A 25899-nucleotide genomic window follows, 5' to 3' on the forward strand; every position below is an offset into this window, starting at 1 on the left:
ATGGGAAAGTCTGCTGTTAGGGACCTCTCCAAAGTATTGAAGAGCAGTGGTGTCTCTCTGGAGACTAAGGTGCGTCTGATACAGGCCATGGTCTTTACAATCACTTACATCAGAGAGTTGGACAGAAGGACAGTTGATGAGTTTGAGCTGTGGTGTGGAGAAGAGTATTGAGGGTACCATGGACTGCTAGGAAAAAAACAGATTCATCCTGGAAAGGGTCAAACAGGGTGGCTCATTGGAGGCAAGGATTCTGAGGCTCCGTCTAACATACTCTGGACATGTTGTAAGGAGGGACTGGTCCTTGGAGAGGGACATCATGCTTGGGTGAGTGGAGGGATAGGGCAGGAGGGGAGGGTGTGTCAGAGACAGTGCGATTGGCACAGGACAGAGCAGAGTTTAGGGCTGTTGTACATAGGGTCACTATGAGACAGCACATAACAACAACTTAAAAGGATCAGTTCTTCCTTATTCATTGTCCAGCTTTTCAGATGCTAATGAAGCAATGGAAAATAGCATTGTTTGGAACAGGTGAACTTTAGTCTTCATAACCTTGCTCTGAGTACTTTAGGGAGGTCCTTGACAGCAGATTTATTTGCCTGTTGTAATGCATTTTTTTATTTCTTGACTGCTGCTACTTAAGTTGGTGATTGTGGATCCAAGTGAAATGGAATAATTGACAACTTCATTCTTAACATGATGTTGCCATTTGATCCAGTGATGAGGGTTTTTATCTTATTCATGCTACAATTAATTGATATAATTACAGTTATAATCATCCTGTTATTATATGTGCCTTTCCATTCATCCAACGTAAGTATTCCCTATTTGTTGATTTTCACTCCTTTTCCCTCTTTTCCTATCCCTCGTAACCATTCCTGAATGATCCACTGTTTAAATCTTTTTTTACCTTTTTATACTAGTGAACTAAACAATACTTACTTTTTGTTACTATATTATGCAGAATAACTTTATCTAGGATCATGCATGTTACCAGTATTTTGTGACTTCTGTAGTGTTGCATGAGTACTAAAAGCATTAATGTCGATTTAAAGACTAAGGTGCACCAGATCTGTGCTGTTGTCTTCTCAGTTGTTTGCTATGCATTTCAAAGTTAGACAGTGACAAAAGATGACAGAAGGAATTAATTGATGCCTTTGAATTGTGGTGTTCAAGAAGAGTACTGAATATCCCATGGACTACCCAGAGAATAGGTTTGTCCTGGAAGAAGTGAGACCAGGGTGCTTTTTTGGAGGCAAGAATGGAGAAATTGTATCTCACATTCTTTGGACATAAAGGGGTTAGTCCTTAGAAAAAGATACCATGCTTGGAAGGGTGGAGGGCTGGTGTAAGAGAGGGAGACCTTCAACAAGATGGATTGTCACAGTGACTGTAACAATGGGCTAAAATGTGTTAGAGATGATAAGGTTGTTCATAGGGTTTCTATGAGTTGTAGTTGAGTTGAAGGCATATAACAACAACATTTCACTGTGTTGATTTACTGTGGTTTATTTTACCATTTGTCCATTCATGGACATTTGTTTTATTTCTTTTGTAAATAATAATACAGTAGACAGAGATGATCTCCATTTCCCATTTTGTAATTGGATGATTTGTCTTTATTGTTGAATTGTTCAAGTTTTTGATGAATTTTAGAGATGACTCTTTGGTCAGGTGTGTTGTAGCAGAATGTTTTTACCCAGAAAGTAGCTTCTCTTAGTACATTTTTTGAGGAGTTTCTTCATGCACATAAGGATCTAATTCTTAGTTTATCTCAGTGGCCTAACTTATTTTCTGTTGATTGTACATCAGTTAACTGTTGCAAGGACAGACCAGTCCCTGGAGAGAAACAAAATTCTTGGGAGAGTGGAGAGACAGTGCAAGAGGAAGAAGACCCTGGATGAAATGAGTTGACTCAATGATAGGAGTAATGGGGCTTGGGGCGTGGAGGGGTGGGTGTGTCAGAGATGATGAGGTTGGCACAGGATAGAGCAGAGTTCAGAGCTCTTGTATAGAGGATCTCTGTGAATTGTAGATGAGTTAACAGCACTTAACAACATGCCACAGGTTAGAAAAGATTGAAATTGTAAACAACTTCAGCTTACTTGGATCCACAGTCAACACCCCTGGGTACCAGCAGTCAGGAAATCTGAGGACAGACATATTGCACTGCAGTACATCTGCAGAAAGTCTGTAGTTAGAAACCTTCCCAAATTATTGAGGAATAATGGTCTCAGTTTGAGGACTAAGGTGAATATGATTCAGGCCATCATCTTTCCAGTCCTTTGATAAACATCTGAGAGCTGGACAATGGATAGGAAAAATGATGCCTTTGAGCTTTGGTGTTGGAGAAGCGTACTGAACATTTCATGGAGAGCCAAAAGAACAAATACGTCTTGGAAAAAGGGCAGCCAGAATACTCTTGAGAGGCAAAGAAGATAAAAGTTTCACCTCACCTACTTTGGGTGTGTTGCTAGGAGGTGCTGTTCCTTGGAAAGGGACATCATGCTTAGACAGGTGGAAGGTCAGTGAAAAAAGAGGAGGAAGACCTTCAGTGAAATGGATTGATAAAATGACTGCATCATTGGACTAAAGCGTGTTGGAAATGGTAAAGATAGTGCAGGATAGGGTAGGGTTGAAATTTACTGTTCATAGAGTTGCTCTGGATTGTACTTGACTTGACGACACCTAACAGCTACAGTTTGGTTAATGCATTACGGATTTTTTGAGGTCTCTCTCAACTTTAGGGAGCTCTGATGGCCTAGTGGGTAAAGAGTTGTGCTGCCATACCAGAGAGGCAGTTCAACTTGACCAGCTGCTCCTAGGAAGAAAGATGGGCAGCCTCCTTCCTTGAAAATGATAGTCTTTGAAAATCCACTGGAAGGTCAGCTATGAGTCAGATCCAGTTTGATTGCAATGATTTGAGTTTGTTCATCTGAACTTTGGTATGTCTTCAGTTTTGTGATGGATGGCTGCTAGAAAATATGAAACATAACCAGGTTGAGAAGTTTAAGGTACATTGTGGAATTGCATCCCATTATAGTTTTCATTTGTTTTACTGTTTACTAATTATATGTCTCAGAAAAAATGCAACCAGAATGCTCCTTGGAAGTAAGATGACAAAACTTGGTTCTATATAATTTGGGCATGTTGCTAGGAGAGGCTCAGAAAGGGTTCCTGTCTTTTGTATGTAGGGTTACTATGAGTTGTAGATTCGATGGCATCTAACAACAAAAATTACATTGACTAGGGAGCTCTGAAGAGTGCTCTAATGGCCTAGTTGTAAGCTGCTGTGTTGCAGTCCCAAAGACTCTGTGGGAAAAAGATGGACGTGCAATTTATTGCCTCTGAAAACCCACTGGAAGGGTCAGCTATGGATTGGTTCCATCTGAACAGCACACAACAGGGAGCTCTAGTGGCTTAGTAGGAGTTATGCTGTGAAGTCAGAGCCATGCCTTCGAATCCCCTACTGTTCTTGCAAGAAAGATGTGCAGTTTCCTTCTGTGCACTTTACAGCCTTTCAAAGCCTGCCATGAGTTGGTTCCAGCTGGACAGTACTTAACAATACTATCTTTTTTTGCTTGTTTGTTTTTTATTTTAATTGAGATTTTGTTTTCCAGTTCAATACAGTTGATTCTTTTTTTAAAATTTAATTTAATGAACATTTACAGAGATTTTGGATTTCCATTCATTCATTGAATACTCTCTTTTTAATGTGCCTTTTTACCATCTGCATTTTCATAAGTGAAGTATCGGCACAAGTCTTTGACTCACTTGAAAAAATTTAGTTGTTTCTATTAGTTTTTTTAAATTTTATATTATTAATTTTAATGAACGTTTACAGAGATTTTGGATTTCCATTCATTCATTGTTGCATTTTTCTCCCTGCCCGCCTCTCCCCCTTTTTTCGTTCTTCTCTTTGGAAAGTAAAAGTTCTTCATTGGTATACAATCCACCCTGCCCCTGTACATTCCACTGTGTAACCTTCATTCTGGTCTCTTGTCATAACCATAATACCCAATCATATATCGCTTTTTAAACTGCTCTCCTTCATCTGTTTCAATGCAGTAGACATAATTTTATCAACTTTTTCTCAGTCTCACCCCAACCCTGATGTCAGTTCCATTCTACAACAGTGGCATTATGCAGTATTTGTCCTTTTGTGACTGAGATATTTCACTCAGCATAATGTCCTCCAGGGTCACCCATTTTCCATTTTGAATAATATTGCATGTTCTTAAATGCAGCATAGTATTCCAATTTTTTAAAATGGGACTCATGTCCTTTATCAATTTCGGCAAACTTGTCAAAGGTGGAGTCTGAAAAGCAGAAACTTGTTTGAGAAGGAAAACACAAATATTTTCTCCTTGGAGAAAGACATAAATGCTGGAACGGTCATTGTCAGCACAAGACGAGTTAGCTTGACACAGTAACTGAAAGTAGGGTCAGATATATCAGAGGTGTCTCGGCATAGAACAGGGTTCAGAGCTGTTCTTCATAGGGTCAGTGATTTGTTGTTTGTTGTAACTCAGTAACACATAACAGAAGAATAGTGATAGAAAAATGGTAAGACCAAATTACCCTGTGCATTCCCGGTGTCAAATATTTTGCTGTCTGTGGCATGTCTTTTTTTTGTATGCTCTAAATTCCAGTTTGTTCTTTTTTATTACTTAAAAATTTTTGCCTAAACAAAAACAAGGTGTCTTTTCCTGGGGAAAAAAAGTCTGTCCAACTTCTTGGAAGTTCTGGGCTGTTAGGTTATATATTAAGAGCTGTGATTTGCCTTGAATTAATTTTTGCTTAAGATGGTAGGAATGGATGAAATTTCTTTTGAATTTACAGTTCTTCCTTCATCATGTTTTTGTTTTTTTAAAGTTTATTTTAATTGAAGTTTACAGAGCCTTTGGATTTCCATTCATTCATTGTTGCGCTTTTCTCCCTGCCCCTCCCCATTAGCTCTTTTCTTTGAAAATTAAAAAAAATTCTTTCATTGTTATACAGTCCCCTCCCCGAAGTCCACTCATGCAGCCTTCATTCTGGACTCCTGTCATGACAATAATATGTAATCATATAAACTGTTCTCTCCCTCATCTGTTTCAATGCAGTATGCATTGCTTATCCCCTTTTCTCTCAGTCTCTTCCCAATTCCGATGTTAGTCCTGTTTTACAACAGTGGCATTATGCAACATTTGTCCCTCTGTGACCGAGAGACTTCACTCAGCATAATGTCCTCCTGGGTCACCCATTCCATATAATATTTCATGAGTTCCTTGTTTTTAATGCAGCGTAATACTCCATTGTGTGAATATACCACGGCTTCTCTATCCATTTGTTTTTTGATGGACACTTGGGTTGTTTACAACTCTTTGCTATTGTGAACAAAGCTGCAGTAAACATGGGTGTGCATTCACCATTTGTTTTTAAAAAATCCACAAAACTTTTGTCTACTGAATTGGTTTTGCATTGTTTTGTCTTTGTTTATACATTGGTTTGTTTCTAAATCTGATTGTTGCATATTTGTCTATGCCTTTATTATACTTTTTAGATTACTTTAGCTTTATAACAATTCTTTTTTTTATTTTTTTGTGTACTGTCAAATCAGTTCTGACTGGTACAGGAGATTGCCCCTCCTTCTCCAGCAGAGCATCTGGTAGATTCAAACCATGTACCTCTGGCATTGCAGTGCAGCCTCTTGCCACTAGGCCACAAAAGCTCCCTGCTTTATAACAGTTCTTAAGAGCAGGTTGTGTTAGTCTTGTGATTTTGTTCTTTTTCAGAATTACTTTGGCTTTTCTAAAGAATCCTTTTAGCATAGCACAAAATGTATTGGATTAATAACTTGAAAGCTTTCTAAAGAATCCTTTTAGCATAGCATAAAACGTATTGGATTAATAACTTGAAAGCTTTGCAGTTTATATTCTCCAGTTTCTATGAGGGAGAAAAATGTGTGGTTTCCTCCTGTAAAGATACACAGCTTTGGAAACCTGGTGGAATGTTGCCATGACTTAAAATTGACTCCAGGGGTGGGATTTTTGGGGTGATATTTTTTTCTAGGTTTTGCAAATTTTATTTTTTTGCTATTTGCAATTCTATATACATTTTATAAATAAGAGTTAAGTTTTGACAAAATCTGATAAGACTTCAACGAGATGGAAAAGGCAATCTCCAATTTCGTATGGAATGGGAAAAAGCCCCGAATAAGCAAAGCACTCCTTAAGAATAGAAGAACAGTAGGAGGTATCTCACTCCCTGATTTCAAATCCTACTACACTGCCGTAGTAGTAAAGACAGCATGGTACTGGTACAATGACAGACACATAGATCAATGGAATCGAATTGAGAATCCAGAGATCAACCCATCTATCTATGGTCAACTGATCTTTGACAAGGAGATGAAATCAGTGAAGTGGGGGAACGACAGCCTTTTTAACAAATGGTGTTGGCAAAATTGGAAAAATATCTGCAAAAGACTCAAGCAAGACCCACACCTCACTCCATACACAAAAACCAACTCAAGGTGGATCATGGACCTAGGACTAAAACCAAGGACTATGAAATTCATTACATGACAAAATCTGATAAGATTTTTACATGATTGCTTTGAATCTGTCAATTTAGGGAAAATTATGATTTTAAAAATACTGATTGTTTTGAACCATAAACAAGATACGTTTTTCACAGATCAATCTTGCATTATATAAAAAAAATCCAAAACCCAATATTTTGTATCATATTTATCCCTAATATTTAATGTTTTTGGTTTTTGTTTTTTTTTTAAATAATACAATTTTTAAAACTTTGCAATTAGGTCTTATCCAATAAACATGTGGCTCCTGATCATCTGTTGCAAATCTGCCAGCGCATCGGTCCTATTTTGGATAAGGAAATTCCACCCAGTATTTCAAGAGTGACTTCTTTACTTGGTGCAGGAAGGCAGTCTTTGCTACGTACAGCAAAAGGTACCTTAATTTGAAGAAGTGTTCTGCTTTGTATTAATAGCTTAATTATTATTTATAACTGTGAAGTAACTAATGTAAGTATTGTGGAAGAAGGGTGATAATGTAATTTATAAAATCATACTGTGTACTATAAAATCCTCTGCATTTAGCATAGAACATTGAATTTTATTACATGTTTGATGAGTCCCGGCATTAAAAAAAAAGATAAAGGTATAGATGTTAAACTGAAAGGTTTGAATTTATTCTGATATGTGTTCCAGGTTTTATCAATGTGAGTTATTTTCCATTTTGTAGCTCAGTTTCAACTTCATTGAATGTAATTGTATTTGTTTAATAAACTTTTAAATGTTAGAAGTATTTGATTTGATACTTAGATCCTGAAATTTTCTAAATTTGATAGTTTGAAAACATGCACCAAGAATGTACACTTGCATGGTTCTTTTTTTTTAACCAGCTTAATTTTTTCACAAAGCTGTGTGGTAGTATAATGATTGAAATTGCCATTCTTTCTCTGTGAGCTGGTATCAGTTACTTAGACTATCTGTATGTGATATGACTTATGTATAATATATGGCTTAACTGCTGATGGGTTGATTGTTAGTTCTTTGATCTTGAGCATATGTGAAGTTGATCTCGTGATTGATTATTCTGCCCTTAGATGTACCACTAGTAGAAGGCTTTGAGAAAGTGCAGCCCTTCCTCTTAGTTCCATGCCCGACTTAGTTTGTCAGTTTTAGTTGTTTCTTGGTATTCTATTGTCATGCCACATTTTGGTGGTTAATCTTCTTCCTCCTGTGTCCCTATTCACCTTGTAGTTATTTTATCTTAGGTTGTTTTATAGTGGTTTCTTGGGTAGCCTGTTTTCCCTTACTTATGTCAATATTCATTGTGGTTATTTTATGATGAACACTGCTTTAGAAGTAGCAGACATTTGAAGACTTCACTGATAAAAATACAGCAAGCGGCTCTAGCATAGGGGCCATATTTCTCTGTTTTGTACTAGTGCCATGAGAGGATGCCTTGTAAACTGCTCTTTGATCATGATAGCAGTAATGAGTGTATTTCTGTAAAATACAAGATACCTGTTAGTTTGGGGCACCTGAGGCTCAGTAGACATTTAGTATGATGTTTTCCTACTCTTTCTCTTTGAGTTTTGAAACTAGTTTCTAGCACAGCATAAAACTACTCACAATCTGTGTTCTGCTGTAGTCTCTTGAAGAGGAAGGCAGACCATTTTTCCAAGTGTGTGTGTTAATAGTGAGAGGAGGAATGGGACCTTGAAATTTGTATTCAGACACACAGATCTTAAATATTTGTTCTGTGTAAATGCTTATCTGATCCTCAAGCAAGAGGAGAGTTACTTTTGATTTGTCAGTACTTCCTAAGAAGACTACAGTTGTGACAGTATTGGTCAAATTAATTTTAAAACAGACCAATTATTTACATAATTATGTAATTTAATAATTTTCATATATAGTCGAGAAATTGTCCTTAAGCAAATTTCCAAATTCTTTTGCAAAGTTGAATCAATGTGATTTACTTTTTATATTTATAATGTGGTGTAATTCTTCACTGAAAAATAAAAATGTACTTTGATACTTTGATCAAGATTTGTTTTTATGGTCCATCCTTACTAATCTTTTGCAGTAAATCCTCTTTCAAGGTCCTATAACCTTTGAGCCTCAGTTACCTCATTTATAAATTGGCAATGATAACCTACCTCACAGGGTTGTTGTGAGGATTCACTGAGATCATGTATATGGAAAGCACTTTGTAAAATGTAAAGTGCTGCACAAATGCTAGTTGTTGTTGTAACTGAGATGTCTTATTAAATATTTTCTCCCCCCTTCAGAAATAGTCTAATAAACTTTCAGGGCTTTTCTGTTAAAGTATACTAGTTGGTAAAACTTTGAATAAACAGTTGTTAAAATATACGTAAGTATTCTATAAAATCTTTCTTGGGGTTAACTTTCAAGATTTTATGTGTATCTAAAATTCATTTTAAAGACTGCAGGCACACAGTTTGGAAGGGCTCTGCCTTTGCTGCTCTTCATAGAGGAAGACCTCCAGAAATGCCTGTGAATTATGGGTCTCCACCAAATGTTGGTAAGTATGATAGACTTTACATGTGCCCAAAACCATCCTTTAATTTTTTGACCAATTTTAACCATGCTTCAGTAAAGTTTAAAGTGAAATATTGATATGTTGGTTTTAGTAGTAACGAATTAAATTTTGGTTTCTTCTTTTCTTAATATAAATAAATACTAAAACCAGAAATTTTAGTATAAAATTTGTGTTAAGAAATGTCTGTCCTGAAGATTTATAGAACATAGATTTTGTGACCCCTATAGAAATTATTCTCTGTCACATGAAGTTTCTCTGAGTCTAGAAATCTTCATAATATCACTTAACAACATCAACAAAGATGTTTGTTTTCTTTTTTGTTTAGCTTTTTGCATATAGGTTTCCTCTTAACATTTGCTGTTGTTTTTATTTCTTAGTGGAAATTCATCGAGGAAAACAACTCACAGGGTGTTCCACTTTTAGCACAGCATTTCCAGGAACAATGTATCAGCATTTAAAAATGCACAAAAGGATTCTTGGACATCTATCTGCTGTTTATTGTGTAGCATTTGATAGAACAGGACATAGAATCTTTACGGTGAGTTAATGTTTTAAATTTAATTTGGGGAATTCTAATGTAGAGAATAATGGAGAAAATCTTCTAAAACATACAGATTTTGGATTTCTTGTTGTCAGGGGTTTTGGCTCACTGGCTCTAATGTGGAGTCCAAAATACACCAAGTCATTGTGATGCAGATAGTTGGGAGTTGTGTGTTGGTTTGAAAGACATTGATTTAGAGTGGTTGTTCTTAAGCTTATGATCATCAGAGATGCTTTTAAAATTTAAGAAAAGGATGTTTTTCAAATACACACACACAAACACACACATTTATTTATCTCTTTAATTTTTTTTTTACTACATCCCTTCAAGTCCATTCTGGACCTACTGAATTAATTTCTTATATATATTAACAGTATTTTAAAAACCTTATACAAGTGATTTTTATTTATACAGATTAATCATTGACCCAGTGAAAATACATAATTATAAAAATATTTCAAGGTTGCAAGTAATTAAAAAATTTAGAATTTATTTTACAGTTTAATGTTCCAAAGGAAAATTTATTTGACTAAGAAGTTTCACATATTAACTAACTGTCTTTGGCGAATCGATAATCAATGCATAGTGACTAAAAAGCCTAAATGCAAAACAAAGAAATATATGCTATATTTTCTGGATTCTGTGCCATATTTTGTTCCTAATGGTATCAATTTAACTGTTTTATCTAAGACTTAAAATATATTAAAAAAATTACACAAAGAAAAGTAAAACTTTTTTAGATATAAAAAAAAAAAACCCCAAAAAAAGAAGTTTCACATAGTAGGTACTCTGTTTAATGAATGAATAGGTGTTGGATTTATATTTATGACTATTTTTTTTGAGGCATTGCATCTTGTTTCTAGCCTATGAAACAATATCCTAATAGTTAAAAATTATTTTAGTGAAACAATCTAATATTTAACCGTTGTTAGTAGAAATAGGAGAACAGTAAACTTTTATTTGGACTTGATAATTGAGAAAGCATTTTTTGGGGGAAATAAATCATCTCCTACCTATAGGAATTAAGATCCTACTGTGTCCTTAGAATTGCATTGAAAAGAAATAATATGATTTCTAGATTGGTACATAGTTGAGGAAGAGTTATAATTTGGCTGCTGTGTAAAAAAAAATTATGTGGCTTGGTGTACTAGTGGATATCTGTTTATTTTTGGGTCTCTTTTTCTTAGGGATCAGATGATTGTTTAGTAAAGATTTGGTCAACACATAATGGCCGCTTATTATCCACATTAAGAGGTCATTCTGCAGAAATTTCAGATATGGCAGTAAACTACGAGAATACAATGATTGCTGCTGGGAGCTGTGATAAAATAATTAGAGTATGGTGCTTAAGAACATGTGCCCCAGTTGCTGTTCTCCAGGGGCACACGGGATCAATTACATCTTTACAGGTAAATGTCTAAGTTTATTATGTGTACATTAGTGTGTTTTATCACTATCTTTCTTTTTAAAAAAATACTCCTTGGAGTTGATAAATAAGATGCCTAATAATTATATGCTGTTCCAGTCATTTTTGGATCATCTTGAGCAGGATCTTGCTTGCAAGTGATATTAATGATACTGTTTGATAATTTCTGTGCTTTATGGGATCACCTTTCTTTGGAATGGGAACAAATACAGATCTCTTCCAGTCAGTTGGCCAGATGGCTGTCCTCAAGATTTCTTGGCACAAGTTGGTGAGCACATCTAGGGCAGCATCTGTTTGTTGAAATATATCAGTCGGTATACTGTCAATTCCTGGGGCCTTGTTTTTTGCCAGTTCTTTCAGAGCACCTTGAACTTCTTCCTTCATCACCACAGGCTCTTGCTCATACATTGTTTCATGAAATTGTGTCTGCCAATTCCTTTTGGTACAGTGACTCTGTACTTTGGTACAAAATAACTCTTTCCATCTTCTTTTAATACTTTCTGGATTATTTAATATTCTGCCCAAAGCATCCTTATGCATTGCAACTTGAGGCTTGAATTTGGTGAGCGAGTTTGGCCCCTTTGATTTTCTTACTCCAGCTCTTTGCACATTTCATCATAATACTTTGTCTTCCTGAGCTGCCCTTTGAAATCTATTCAGCTCCTTAATATCTTGATTTCCTCCCTTTGCTTTGCCTTCTTGGCGGTATGCAGATGACACAACCCTGCTTGCTGAAACTGAGGAAAACGTGAAGTGCTTGCTGCAAAAGGTCTGGGACTGCAGCCTTCGATATGGATTGAAGCTCAATATCAAGAAAACGAAGATTCTCACCACTGAGCTGATTTGCAGTGTCATGATGGATGATGAAGAAATTAAGATTGTAAACAGCTTTAGTTTGCTTGGTCCCCAGTAAACACTCTTGGCACCAACAGACAGGAAATTAAAAGATGTATTGTGTTGGGAAAAATCTGTTGTCAAGAGACCTCTCCAAAGTACTGAATAGCAGTCATGTCATTCTGGAGACTAAGGTGCACCTGATACAGGCCATGGTCTTTGCAATTACTTGTGATGCGTCAGAGAGCTGGACAGTGACTAGGGATGATAGAGAATTGATGCCTTTGAGCTGTGGTGTTGGAGAAGAATATTGAATATAGTATGGATTGCTAAGAGAATGAACAGGTTCGTCCTGGAGAGGATAAAACCAGGCTGATCCTTGAAGGCAAGGATTGTAAAGCTTCGTTTGACCTACTTTGAACAACATATTGCAAGGACCAGTCCTTAGAGGGGGATGTCATGCTTGGGAGAATGGAGGGACAGAGCAAGAGAGGAAGATGCTGAATGAGATGGATTGATTAAGTGAGTGGGGTAATGGGGATAGGTATGTCAGAAACAGTAAGATTGACACAGGATAGAGCAGGGTTAAAGGCTGTTGTAAATAGGGTCGTGATAAGTTGCAGGTGACTCTTCGGCACCTAACAACAACAAAAATTCTCTACTTTAAATTTTGGGTACTCTGGTAGCCTTGTAGGTAATAACGATCTTAATCCAAAGTTGTTGTCTCTCTGGTGTATGGAATTCACTGCTGACTCTGAGAGAAAGATGGGCACTCTCCTCCAGTGTGATTGCTTTATAGCTACTGAAAACCTGGAGAGTCTGCTGTGAGTCATTTCTGGCTCAGTGGCATTGAATATGAGTTGGTGTGGGTTTTATTTTTTGCTGGTTTGCTTATAACATTCTTACACATTGTGTTTCACACTATTCTTCATTCATGTTGTATTTCATACAGTCATACTTATGCATTATGTTTTATAAAATGAATTACCATTGGACTTTGTCCATCATTACCCTGTCTTTTGCCCAGGTCCTTCCCCTTTACTCCCTGCTCCCAGACTGTGTAAACCTGTGGTTTTGCCCTTACCCATTCTCAGCCCTCCCCTCCTTGATTTTCCATACATGTTTTACTAGTTACCCTTCTATCTGTACAATAATTGTCTTACTGCAGTATTTGTGCTTATGAGATTGTGTTAACTCAGTATAATGCTTTCCTGCCTCTCCCAAGTTACACAGTGCTTTGAGAGATCATTGCTCCTAAGTGCTGCGTAGTATTGCATTGTGTGAATGTACCACAATTTCTCAGTCCATTCAGTTGTAGTTGGACATTTAGGCTGTTTCTATGTTCTTGCTATGGTGAATAATGCTGCTAGGACCATTGGTGTACAAATCTCCATTTATGTCTCACTTCTGATTTCCTTGAGAATAGCATCTCAGACAAGGGTATCATAACAAAGGTTTACAGAATACTCCTGGACCTCTGGAAAACAAAAGACTGATAATGGGCAAAAGACATGGAAAGACTTTTCACAGAGGAATACATTTCAGGTGGCCAACAGACACATGAAGATATCCTCAAAATCACTGGCAAATCAAAACCAAAATTAGGTACCATCTAACTAACCCTAGTAGCAGTGGCAAAGCTTACTTAGTCTGGCAGCAAGCTGTAAATATTGGAGAGAATATGGAGAGGTGGAAACTCTGATACACTGTTTGTGGGGTTGTAAAATGGTGCACCCACTCTGGAAGACAGTTTGGTGTTTTCTCAAAAAGTTGAGCATAGAAACTACATACAACCCAGGTATTCCATTACTAGGAATATCCAAGGAAATTGAGGGTTTTTTTTTAAATTTTAAATTTAGCAGTCAAGAGAAAGGGGGAGGTCTGATAGCCTAGTAGCAAGAAGCTGAAGGCACATGGTTCAAGGCCACCAGCTACTCTATGGAAAAAGAATGGGTAATCTCCCATGTGTTAACTGCCTCTGCAAACCACAGGAGGGTCAGCTATGGGTTGGTTCTAACTCTGGTACACAACAACAATCAATAGAAATTTTAATTAATCATAGTTTGACAATGAGAAAAAAAATCTGATGCAGTTAAAGAATTTTAAAAGATGGTTGTCAGTTTTCCTTGAGGCTTCTAATTTAACAGGATGAGGATAAATTAAAAATTAGTGTTAGGTTAGTTTTTCCATTTTAAAACTTGTGGATATTTGACAGCTTAATTAAATTTGGTCAAGTATTCGTGCACTTCTGTGGGGAAAATACACAAAACTAGATAATAATGCAGTGAACCCTGTGTGCCCACAAAGGAGAAAGATGGGCAGTCTCTTCTTGTGTAGTTTGCAGCCTCTGAAAACCCGTTGGATGATCAGGTATAAGTTGGTTCCAGCTTGCAGCAATAAGAATTTTTTTTTTAACGTAGCCATTTACTCTTGGCCAATTCTTTTAACAGTCTTACCGGTTTGTTCTTAAAGCAAGTACTACATTTCATACAAGATCCCCCCACCATGTATGTTTCAGAATGTCTTTAAAAGTTAGGAAAGCATTTTCCCCCCTTCTTTTGTTGTTAATTAATTTTAATGAAAGTTTACAGAGACTTCGGATTTCCATTCATTCATTGTTGCCCTTTTCTACCTGCCCCCCCCCCCCCAGTTCACTCTTCTCTTTGAAAAGTAAAAGAGAAGTTCTTTCATTGTTATACACTCCCTCTCCCCAAGTCAACTCCACTGTACAGCCATTTTTCTGGACTCCTGTCATGTCAGTAATACCTAATTATATATCCCTTTTAAACATTTCTCTCCCTCATCTGTTTCAATACAGTATACATTATTTATCTCATCTTTCTCAGTCTCCCCCTAACCCCGATGTCAGTCGTATTTGACAATAGTGGCCTTATGCAGTATTTGTCTTTTTGTGACTGAGATATTTCACTCAGCATAATGTCCTCCAGGGTCACCCATTTTGAATAATATTGCATGAGATCCTTGTTTTTCAGTATAGTGTAGTATTCCATTGTGTGAATATACCACAGCTTCTCTATCCCTTCGTTTGTTGATGGGCACCTGGTTTGTTTCCGACTCTTTGCTATTGTGAACAGAGAACAGCAGTAAACATGGGTGTGCATAGGAAGGCATTTTAAAGACAAAACTATACTACCAGTATCACACTTAGTTTTTTACTAAAGTTCTGTTTATCAGTTATTTTTTGTGGTGTGATTTTACTTCGTTTCAATCAGGATTCAAACAAGTCTTACGTGTTGCATTTAATGCCATAAATGAAGACAAACACAAAAGTGTTATCCCTGCTTTGCTTTTTAAATTCCCTTCCTTGCAGCTTCTGAGGAATAGGAACTGGATGTTGCCATTTGCATCCTTGTGAATGTTTAACTTATTCTTCTCTTTCTTGTGTGTCTTTGGATCTCAAATAATAGTTTTCTTAAATATGCATGAGAGTTAACTTGGAGATATTGTACAAAATACTTATTGCCAAAGATTCAGATTTAATACCTTTTTGGTGGTGGTTTGTGCAGTTGAATCGGAACCAACCTATAGCCAACCTTCCAAACGGTTTTCATAGGCAGTAAGTTTTATGAGAGGAGATTGCCCATCTTTTTCCCATGGAGCAGTTGATGGATTTAAACTTTGTGCCTTTGGGATTTTAGCATAGCTTCTTGCCACTGGGCCACCAGAGTTCCCTACCTTTGTGGTGGTGGTTGTTAGGTGATTTTGAGTTGACCATAGCGACTCTATGAATAAAAGATCTGAACCCTGTCTTATCATGTGCCATCCTCATATTTTCTGATGCATTACAGCTGCCACTGTGTCAGTCTATTTGGTTGAAGGTCTTCTCTATGAAATAGCCTCTGTTAGCAGTATGCCTGAAGTATGTGAGATGAAGCTTTATCATTGCTTCCAGGAAGCTTTCTGGCTGCCCTTTCTCCAAGACATAGCTGTTTGTACTCCTCTCCAACACCACAGCTGGAAGACATCAATGACATCAATTCTGCTTCGGTCATCATTATTCATTGTGCAGCTCTCATATATTCAAGTGACTGAAAAGACCATGACCTGAATCATGTGAACTTTAGTCTTCAAACTAACATCAATGCGCCTCTGTATTTTTGAGAGGTCCCTGACTGAAGATTTTTCAAGTGCAATATGTCCCTTATCTCCTGACTGCTGGTACCAAATGTATAGATTGTGGCTCCAAATAAGCTGAAGCCGTTGACAATTTCAGTCTTTTCTGTGTCCATCATGATGTTATCTATTAATCCAGTGGAGAAGAGTTTTGTTTTCTTGATGCTGACATATAATCCTTACTGAGGACTGCAGTGTTTGACCTTTTGCAGCAAGTACTTCAAGTCCTCCTCACTTTCAGCAAGCAAGGCTGTGTCATCTACATACCGAAAGATAATGATGTGTCTTCCTCCAATCCTGATGCCACATTCTTCTTCATAGAGTTTAGGTTTTTGAATAATTTGCTCATCTTATAGATTAAATAGGTATTGAAAAAGGATACAACCCAGATGCACATCTTTCCTAATTTTAAACTTTGTAGTGTTCCCTTGGTGTGTTCACACAGTAGCCTCTTGGTCTAGATATAGGTTTTGCATGAGCACAATTAAGTGTTCTGGAATTCCCATTCTTCTGAATGTTGGCCATAATGTGTTGTGATCCATAGCCAGATGCCTTTGTATAATCATTAGAACACAAATAGGCATTCTTCTGGTATTCTTTGCTTTCAGCCAGGATCTATCTATTATCAGCACTTGTATCCCTGGTGCCATGGCTTCTTCTAAATCCAGCTTGAATTTCTCTATGTACTGTTTTAGCCATTGCTGAATGAACTTCAGTGGTATTTTCTATGCATGTTATTTTAATATACAGTTTGGTAATTTCTACTTTCTGATAGATCACCTGTTTTGGGAATGGGATCAAATATGTATCTCAAGTCATTCAGCTTGCAGCTGCTCTACAGATTTCCATGCATAGACTGGCAAGCACATCCAGGGCTGCATTTGTTAGTTAAAACATGTAAGATGGTATCCCATTGATCCTTGGGGTCTTATTTTTTGCCAGTGCCTTCAGTACAACTTGAACTTCTTTCTTTGTTACTAATTGATTGGTTGTTTTGTTTTTTGTTTTTTTTTAAACCTATTAACATATCTTTATTTGCTCTTGATCATATGGTACTTCTGGAACTATTTCAGTGTCAGACAATTCTTTCTGGTGCAGTGATTCTTTTCTCACTAGGCTATCTTTTTCCAAGGACTGCCTCCTTTTGACCACGTGTCCTTTGTTTTACCTTCTTTGCCTCCAAGAAGCTCCTTGGTTGCCCTTCCTCCAAGACACATTTGTTTGTTCTTTTGGCAGTTCTTGGAATATTCTGTTCCCTTCAGTAGCATAAAAATGAAAGCTATTCATCTTCTATCTTCCTTATTTGTTGTAAACTTTAAGCTGCATAGGATGCAGTTAGAAAGATGCATACGTGAGGAGCATCTTGGTCTTTAAACTGACCTCCTTGCTGTTTAGCACTTTAAAAAGTTGCATTGAGGAAATGTGATGTCGAAGATTTCTTTGAAGTATTTAAAAGCAGCTGTGCCAGTCTAAAGACGTAAGTGGCCTTGATCTAATTTATGGTAGTTTCATTTGTTGCTTATGTATGTAAAATTGGGACAATAAATAAACACTGAAGAAGAATTGATGTTTTTGAATTGTGGTGCTGGCAAGGAATATTGAATATCCCATGAATGGCCAAATGAATGTGTCTTGGAAGAAGTGCAGTCAGGGTGCTCCTTAGAAAAATGATGACATTTCCTCTCAGATATTTTAGGCAAGTTGTCAGGAGGTTCCATTCTGTGGAAAAGACCTTGGGAAGAGGAAGACCCTCAAGGAGATGACTTAACATAATGCAACAGTGGGATTGAGAATGGCAGAGATTGTGAGGGTGATGCAGGATATGGCAATGTTCCAGTCTGTAGTTCATAGGGTCTCTTAATGGTAGTTAACTCCACCTAACAAAACAAAGACTAGTAAGCTGCTTTGTGTTGACCTTTTGAATATTCTTTTTACTAAAATGTTTGTTCAGGTCTTTGCTACAAATTTTAAGTCAGTCATGAAGTGAATTACATTCTCATTCTCATATTCTTGTGGTCCAAGTGGTTCTGTTCCCCCCCCCCCCTTGGCTGGGGCTCACTGATTTGAAATAATGATCTTATCTAAGGGAGCTATAGTGGCCAACCCAAAGGCACATAGTTTGAATCTGCTAGTTATTCTGTGGGAGAAAGATGTACGTTCTGCTTTCAGTAATTACCAGCCTCTGAAAACCAGCTGGAGGGTCAGTTATGAATTGGTTCTGACTGGACAGTATACAACAGCAACTGGAACAAGTGTCTTAGGGTCCATTTTGGGACTTAGCATTTTTCTGTTGGCAATTCCATACCTATATTTCATAGTTTCAATTACTTAGGTTCTGTGATGTGTTCTGTAAGATAAGGCTGTATTTTAATGGATAGTCTTTCAGGTTCTGTGTTTCACACTGTAAATTGTGTTTCATAAAATCATCCGTATTCATTTTATAAAATTAATCACTATTGAATTTTGCCTACTATTAGCCTGTATTTTCAGTACCCTCTCCAATCCTTCCTCCATTCACCAAATTGTGCATATTTCCGCTGCCCTGCCCTGCTCTCTTGTCCCACCCTCCCGCCTTGGGTCCTCATACATGTTTTATTAGTTACCTTTTTTATTTCTATGATGATGGTCTTATGCAGCATTTGTCCTTTTAAGACTAAGTTAGTTCACTCAGCATGATGCTCTCCAGTCTCTTCCAAGTTATGTAGTAATTTTCGAAATCCTTTTTCCTAAGTGTGAATATCCATCATGTGACTATCCCATCTCCATCATGTGAATATCACAATTGCTCAATCATTTTATTGTGTTTGGACATTTGGGCTATTTCCATGTTCTGAACATTGGTGTACATATCTCTGATTGTGTTTCAATTCTAATTTTCTTGGAATATATTCCTAGCAGTAGAATAGGTGGATCACATGGAATTTCTATGTTCAGCTTTTTTTAGGAAATTCTGGACTGCTTTCTAGAGGGGTTGTACCTTTTTGTATTCCCATCAACGGTGTAATAATAGAGTTCCTATATCTCTGCATCCTCTCTAACATTTTTTTAATTTTTAAAATTAGCTATAGCTTTCAAAATTTTATTTTTATAGCAATCACATCATATTTATAAATTAATATATTTCTTATAGGTAATTTCATTATTAGAGGTTTCTGTTTTAGTCATTTTAATTTTTTGAAAGTTTTAAAGTATAACATCAGTAACTACTGCAAAATCTGAATTATGTATGTATTACTTTTTTTAGTTTAGTCCAATGGCCAAAGGCTCTCAAAGATACATGGTCTCTACTGGTGCTGATGGGACTGTTTGCTTTTGGCAGTGGGATTTAGAATCCCTGAAATTCAAGTAAGTACATTTTAAAATGCAATACGTCATGATCTGTAGCTTTTAAACTATGAATTAGTCTAATGAAGTTTCATTGTAAAGATTATTGTGATTGACTTTATTTTTAAAATTAATTTCATTACATAGAACATATTGTACCATATTGTTCACTATTTGCTTTTTACAGTGTGAAGCATTTTGAAAATTTTAGAGTTGTGTAGTTGGGGATATAATCAGAAATTTACACATCATCGTTTGAAAATTTGCAGACCCAGGTTATATTTGTGTGCTATTTAGTACAGTAGCTGCTAGACATGTGTAAACTGTTCAGCATTTCAGATGTAGCTCCTGTATCCATTGAACTAAATTGCTAATTTAATTTTAAACATTTTACTTGAAGAGATTATCAATACTTTGTTTTTAACCAGAGTTGCATGAGTTTATCTTAAACTGTCTTTTGGAATTTGAATAGAAATCACTTATTTTTTGGTGAAAACTTAAGTTTTCAAAATCTGTTGTAAGAGCCACATACTCACTGAAAGACTGAAGATTTTCTATCGAGGAAAAGAATGTGAAGTATCATCTTCAAATTAATACTATATACTGGGCTTACATTTTGGACTGACTGGTTTAAAAAGAATACATTTTCATTCTTCTAATTTTTCAAATATATATATAGTAAAAAATGGAAAGTTATATATGTGGTTTACTTTATGTTTCTGTCAGACAGTGCTCTATACCTTGCTTTTCAGCCTACATGATTAGCTTCTCATCGGCTGTGAGCTTTAGTCACTTTACTTCAAAATGAAAATGTTAGCTGTCCCCTTTCTGCATAGTAGAATTGGTATGAAGCAGGAGATTGGAGAAGGTCTTCTATGTCCATTCAGTTATTAAAACATAGTGGAATGACTTGGTATACTATTAGGAATTATTAAAATATAATAATGAAAAGTATTTTATACTTTCAAACTGTTATAATTTAAATGAATATATTTTTCTTTTAAAGTCCACGTCCCTTGAAGTTCACTGAAAAGCCTAGGCCAGGCGTTCAAATGCTTTGTTCTTCTTTTAGTGTTGGTAAGAGTAATTATTTTTCTTATTTTTATTTAGGTGTTTATATTAAATTATTACATTATAGTAAGACCCTTTATCAGAGAGATGCAAAGTAAGATACCTTTTTTTGGCTTAATTTATTATATTCACTTAATTAGACTTTTCCAAGCTCTTCATTTCCCCTTTTTTTGTGTTATAATAGTAATCAGAGAGAATGATGGAAAAGACATTCCTGCTTAAAAGGACATCTGAGCAACTGCTTAGTCATGTATCATAGACCTAAATTATTGTTTTCCTTTTATAGGCTAAAAGATATTTTTGGTAGTATACGTTTGTTTTTCACACTTGCTTCATGTCTTGGTATTTTTCAGAACAGAACATAGACTTTAATCATAGAAAAATCTGAAAACTTTATCCAGTGAGTTTTAGATTCTGTAGACAGATATAGGTATGTAGCGTTGTCATATTGTCTATTGTTAGATGTAGTGTAGAAGGCTGTTCTTTAATCATTTTTTGAGTAGTGGAGCTTAATGCATTTTGTGCTTTTAGTAAAGTGAAATAGTGACTCTTTGAAGAGTGAATAAAATTTTATTAAAGCTGTATTATTTGTGGGTTTAGTGAGGTTTTTTAAAAAGTGAATTAGAAAATATGTTGAAATAACGTCTGGTTTAGAATTAAGACTTTTTTAAGTAAAATTTGATTTCCTGAAGTACTTAAAATAAACTAATATTTAAATCTTAATATCTTTATTTCAGGTGGTATGTTTTTAGCCACAGGTAGTACCGATCATGTAATTAGAATGTATTTTTTGGGTTTTGAAGCACCTGAAAAAATTGCAGAACTTGAAAGCCACACTGTAAGTAAATGCTTAAATTCTATAGATTGTTAGTAATATTCCTATTGGTACATAGGAATATTACTAAGAGCAGATGATACTGGTTTGATTTTAACTTGAGCAGAGAAAAATTTTCATTTAAAGAGGATAAGTATCATACTCAGATGAAAGTGCACATTTTTCAAGTTATTTTTCGCTTTTTTCACACACACACACACACACACACACTCTCTCTCTCTCTCTCTCTCTCTCTCTCTCTCTCTCTCTCTCACTCACTCACACACACTCTCACTCACTCATCCACTGTCTCTTTCTCTATTCTGACAGTTAAAACAGTGAAGATTATAGCTTATCAGTATTCTGGAATGCTAGTTAGAAGTCTGGTTTTTTTTTCTTTTTCTCTAAAGAGTGGGGGTTTTTTGTGGGAAACTAGTAGTAGAAACTTTAGTGATTTCTTTGAGAAGTATAGTTTCGTATCACTTTAAAAGATCACCAATGTGGAGATTTCTCATTCTACTTTCCATGGATAATTTTTATACATATAATTCATAATTATAATAAATTATAAATACAACTTTAATTTCAGAAGCAGCATCTTGATATGTCTGTCTTCTAGACAAAAATGATCTTAGTATTTTTGTTTATATAGTTAAGAATCTTTGTGTTTAGAAATACAGTGCAAAATCTTTTGGTAAACAGTACGGTTTTAACAGTAAAACTAGATACTGGATTTTTATTTTACAGACTGTTGAGAGTTAAAATTTTTGTCTTTCTCTTTTTTTCTCTGCCTCTTTAGGATAAAGTTGATAGTATCCAGTTTTGTAATAATGGTGACAGGTAAGAGAGAGAGAGTGTGTGTGTGTGTGTGTGTGTGTGTGTGTGTGTGTGCGCACGCGCGCGCATGCACCAGTATACTACTTACTAGTAAGTTTGTAAATACTGACGTCATTTGACTAAAAATTGTGTGGAGTCAGAAAAACACATGAGGTTTAAGTTTTTAGAATTACTGTTTTTATTGACTCAGCACCAAAAGTAGTTCTCCTTTAACGCATCTTTGACTTATTGATATATTTATGAAAAAGATAATGAAGTTGGTACTTTGGTAATGTATTTTCCAATACCTTAAATTGATACTTAAAAACATCCTTTGTTGCTTCATTATCTCTCAGGTGCCGTAATCTATCATGAATTATGTTTAAAATGAAAATGCTAAAAATGAAAATTTTTCCAGTTTTAAAGTTCTTATTATTTCCTTTGCCAAGTAATTCTTGTACATTATCTTCTTAACAAGTTTCACAGGTTATTAAGTTGAATTTGAAATGCCTTTGCCTCATGATGATGTTGTTAGGTGCTGTGAAGATGAGAATAGAGTCATGCAAATAATAGCAGACCAGTAGCAGACCAGATATTTTTCTCAGATTTGCTCTGAATATTTATTTATCAGTTACTATCTGCCGATTCACCTGAACTCAGTACAGTGACATCAAGAAATTTTCACTTAATGATTTTCACCATAGACCTTGGTGGGAAATAAAAGATGTTTTTCTGAATATTTTAAGGTTTTTAAGTGGTAGCAGAGATGGCACAGCACGAATTTGGAGATTTGAACAGTTAGAATGGAGAAGCATTTTACTGGATATGGCTACCAGAATGTCAGGGTAAGTTACGATAGTAATTATTAATAGATACATCATAGGCACTTGGTGTTTTCTGTCTCTGTCACTTTTGGTTGATTGGTTTCTTTTGTCTAAAGCATTGGCGCACCCCCAACTGTTAGAAAACTTGATTGATGCCCCTCTTTTTTTTTTAATGGCCCTTTTAAGTTTATCGCAGGAAAGAGTTACATTAGTCCAATTTAAAAGTGGACCCCAGATGGTTACATTATACAAGCTGTGAAGTTTTAAACTTGTGACAAGGGACAGAAGGGAAATTTTCTACTCATTGCAAGGAAATCCTCACTTAAGCTTCTTTGATCCACAGGCACTTAAAACCCATGAATCTACAGCTGGCTGTCCTTAGCCAGTTGCCCTGTAGCTGAATTACTTATACATATTCTGGATGCACATTACAGCACCGTTGCCAGCAAATTTCTTCTTAAATGCCTTCACTAGTTTCTTTTTATCATAATCATCAGTGATCCCTTGGACAGTTTTAAGGGTCTTCCTGCCGTGTTTCTCTGTTGAATTCTTCCATGAATATAATCCTCAGTTCAAGCAGAGTTGAAAGAGTGGAGGTTCTGGATTGAGGACATATGATATTCCTTTTCTTCAGTGGAAATGATGCTCCTTTTATTTGACTTAACTGAAAAATGACTTATTCCATACTTGATTTGTTGTTGTTTTGTGCTGTTGGGCCGACTATGACTCATAGCAACCCTATGAACAACAGATCTAAACCATGTCCAGCCTGTATTCCATTGTTACTTATCATCTCTGATAGACTTGATACAATTACAGCAGCCACTATGTCAGTCTATCTCATTGAAGGTCTTCCTCTCCTTTACACACCCTCCAGTTTTCCATGCATGTTTTCCTTCACCAAAGACTTGATTGTCCTAACATCATGCCCAAAGTATGTGAGACAAAGTTTCACCATTCTTGCTGACAACTCTCCCAACTTGGGCCTGGTTGCACCAGCACCCAGCATTAAGGAAGAGAGCCTCATAAATATCTGGCAGTTAAATATTTTGTAAATGTATTTTATCTCTAAATTTGCATGTTGTAGTTGTTGATTGCCTTCGAGTCGAGCACAACTCAGAGGAACCCTATGAACAAAAAGACCTGAAGCCCCTCTACAACTGCTGACATTTATCAAAGTTCATAGAGTTTTCGGACGCATGTTATTTAGGAAGTGGATGCCACTAGATTAAAATATGTATTCTCAAAGTGTTGATCTCCTTGTAGAGATTACATTAAAAATGAAAAACCCTCTTCAGTAGGAAAGTAGCAATAATTTGAGCACATCAGGTAAATGTGGCATTTTTTTAAATTTTATTATTATTTTGTGTGTTGTGTGTGTACCGTCAAATCGGATCTGACTGGTACAGGAGGAGATTGTCCCTCCTTTCCCGGCAGAGCATCTGGTGGATTTGAACCGTGCGCCTCTGGGATTGCAGTGCAGCTTCTTGCCACTAGTCCACCAGAGCTCCCCTGTAAATGTGGCATTTTTAAAAAGGATTTTTAAAGATAAGTTTGATGAATAAACTAATCAAAATGCACTTTTTTAAGATTAAAACAAATTCCCCAATGGAAATAATGTTTGTGTGCTGAATTTTGACTTGTAACCTATCTTTGAAGAGAGTTGTTCTCTTACTCCATTAAAGTTCCAAATGTGTTTAAAATAAGTACAGAACTTACCTCCCTTGTAAAGACTCTTTAATGTGCTGTCGAGTCTCTTGTGACTCATAGTGACCCTATGAACAACAGCCCTAAACTCTGCTCTGTCCTGTGCCAGTCACACTGTCTCTGACACACCCATCCCGATTACCCCAGTCACTGAATCAGTCGACCTCATAGAGGGCCTTCCCCTCCTGTGCTTTCCCTCCACCCTACCAAGAATGATGTCCCTCTCCAAGGACTGGTGCCTCCTTACAACATGTCCAGAAGTAAATAATAAAACTGTATAGTTTTGAGGGCATCATCTAATAATAGTCCTTAATCTTATTTCATCATCTGGTAAATGAGAGTATTGACTATAAGCATTATGATAATGGTAAGACAAACTTCTAGCATGTTGCTCAGCTTAGAGTATGTCATTCTTCTTTTATCAGTCAAAACATGTAACTTAAAATACACTTGTAGAATCAAACTAAAAAACTAATTTAAAATAAACTTGTAGAATCAAACTAAAAAACTCATTGCTAAGTAATTGATGTTAACTAGCTAGTCTTCCATTAGGTTTCCAAGTCTGGAAATCACTGGGAAAAAGATTGCCCATCTATTCAGCTCCTGTGGAGCTGATTTGAACTTCTGGACAGATGTGACTTTTGGCACAATTCCCTGTGCACTAGGCCAACAGAGCAGCTCAGTCATAAATTTTGTTCTGGGTTTGTTTTCAAAGTGTAGCTTTATACTTTTCTTAGAAAAGTAGGATATTTCATTAAACAATTGTAGAGAAAAAATATTTGTTAACAGTTTTTTCAAGAAATGCTATTACATAAAAACAGGGAAGTGTTTTGGAAATATTCATGTCTGCTTCATTTTACTAATAGAAATAGATTTTATTTTCTATTCTAACAAAGGGTTGTATTGTATTTTCAAAATAAATTGATTTTTATCTTTTGTGAGATTATCTCTGGTGAAAAATGTGAAGAACTGGAAATTCTGCCTGAGTGTCAGACACTATTCCAGCATTTGGGGATGTGTCTTTATATTGGTAAAGGGTTTTTTTTGCTTTATTCTTTGGAGAAAGAAACATTTGAAATAAGTGTTCAAGATGATTGGAGATCAGGAGAGAGTAGTATGAAATGAATAGAGAGAAAACGTGTCAATTTCATGAGCAGTATCAGTGACTTAAAATCTATCCTCTGTGGTCTCTGAACTCCATCTAAGCAATCCCTCTCTCAGCTAACTTTTGCCCAGTTTGCTTGTGGAGATTGTGAAAAGTTAGAACTTTTCAGTGTTGCTAAATTATATTTGGGGGTAGGAGGTGGGGTTTGGGGAGGTGCGGGGGG

The 25899-nt window shown here is 36.1% G+C and overlaps 2 protein-coding genes and 1 pseudogene across 2 annotated transcripts in view; 2 read left to right on the forward strand and 1 right to left on the reverse strand.

Annotated features, from left to right (window-relative positions):
- LOC102862122 overlaps positions 1-982 on the reverse strand; it is a 4753-nt pseudogene extending 3771 nt beyond the window's left edge.
- LOC102869566 (bromodomain and WD repeat-containing protein 1-like) overlaps positions 1-6970 on the forward strand; it is a 20647-nt gene extending 13677 nt beyond the window's left edge. The window contains exon 5 of the mRNA XM_006886713.1: positions 6806-6970. Coding sequence (XP_006886775.1) covers positions 6806-6970 — 165 coding nt within the window. The remainder of the gene's footprint in view (positions 1-6805) is intronic.
- The window catches only part of BRWD1 (bromodomain and WD repeat domain containing 1), a 126156-nt gene continuing 107074 nt past the window's right edge, over positions 6818-25899 (forward strand). The window contains exons 1-9 of the mRNA XM_006886775.1: positions 6818-6956; positions 8964-9062; positions 9458-9618; positions 10809-11030; positions 19260-19360; positions 20346-20416; positions 21148-21248; positions 22024-22064; positions 22781-22885. Of these exons, the coding sequence (XP_006886837.1) occupies positions 9029-9062; positions 9458-9618; positions 10809-11030; positions 19260-19360; positions 20346-20416; positions 21148-21248; positions 22024-22064; positions 22781-22885 (836 nt within the window). The 5' untranslated portion in view covers positions 6818-6956; positions 8964-9028. The remainder of the gene's footprint in view (positions 6957-8963; positions 9063-9457; positions 9619-10808; positions 11031-19259; positions 19361-20345; positions 20417-21147; positions 21249-22023; positions 22065-22780; positions 22886-25899) is intronic.

Source organism: Elephantulus edwardii, unplaced genomic scaffold, assembly GCF_000299155.1.
Source record: "Elephantulus edwardii isolate Elephantulus edwardi_28Jun2011 unplaced genomic scaffold, EleEdw1.0 scaffold00051, whole genome shotgun sequence".
Classification (NCBI taxonomy): domain Eukaryota; kingdom Metazoa; phylum Chordata; class Mammalia; order Macroscelidea; family Macroscelididae; genus Elephantulus; species Elephantulus edwardii.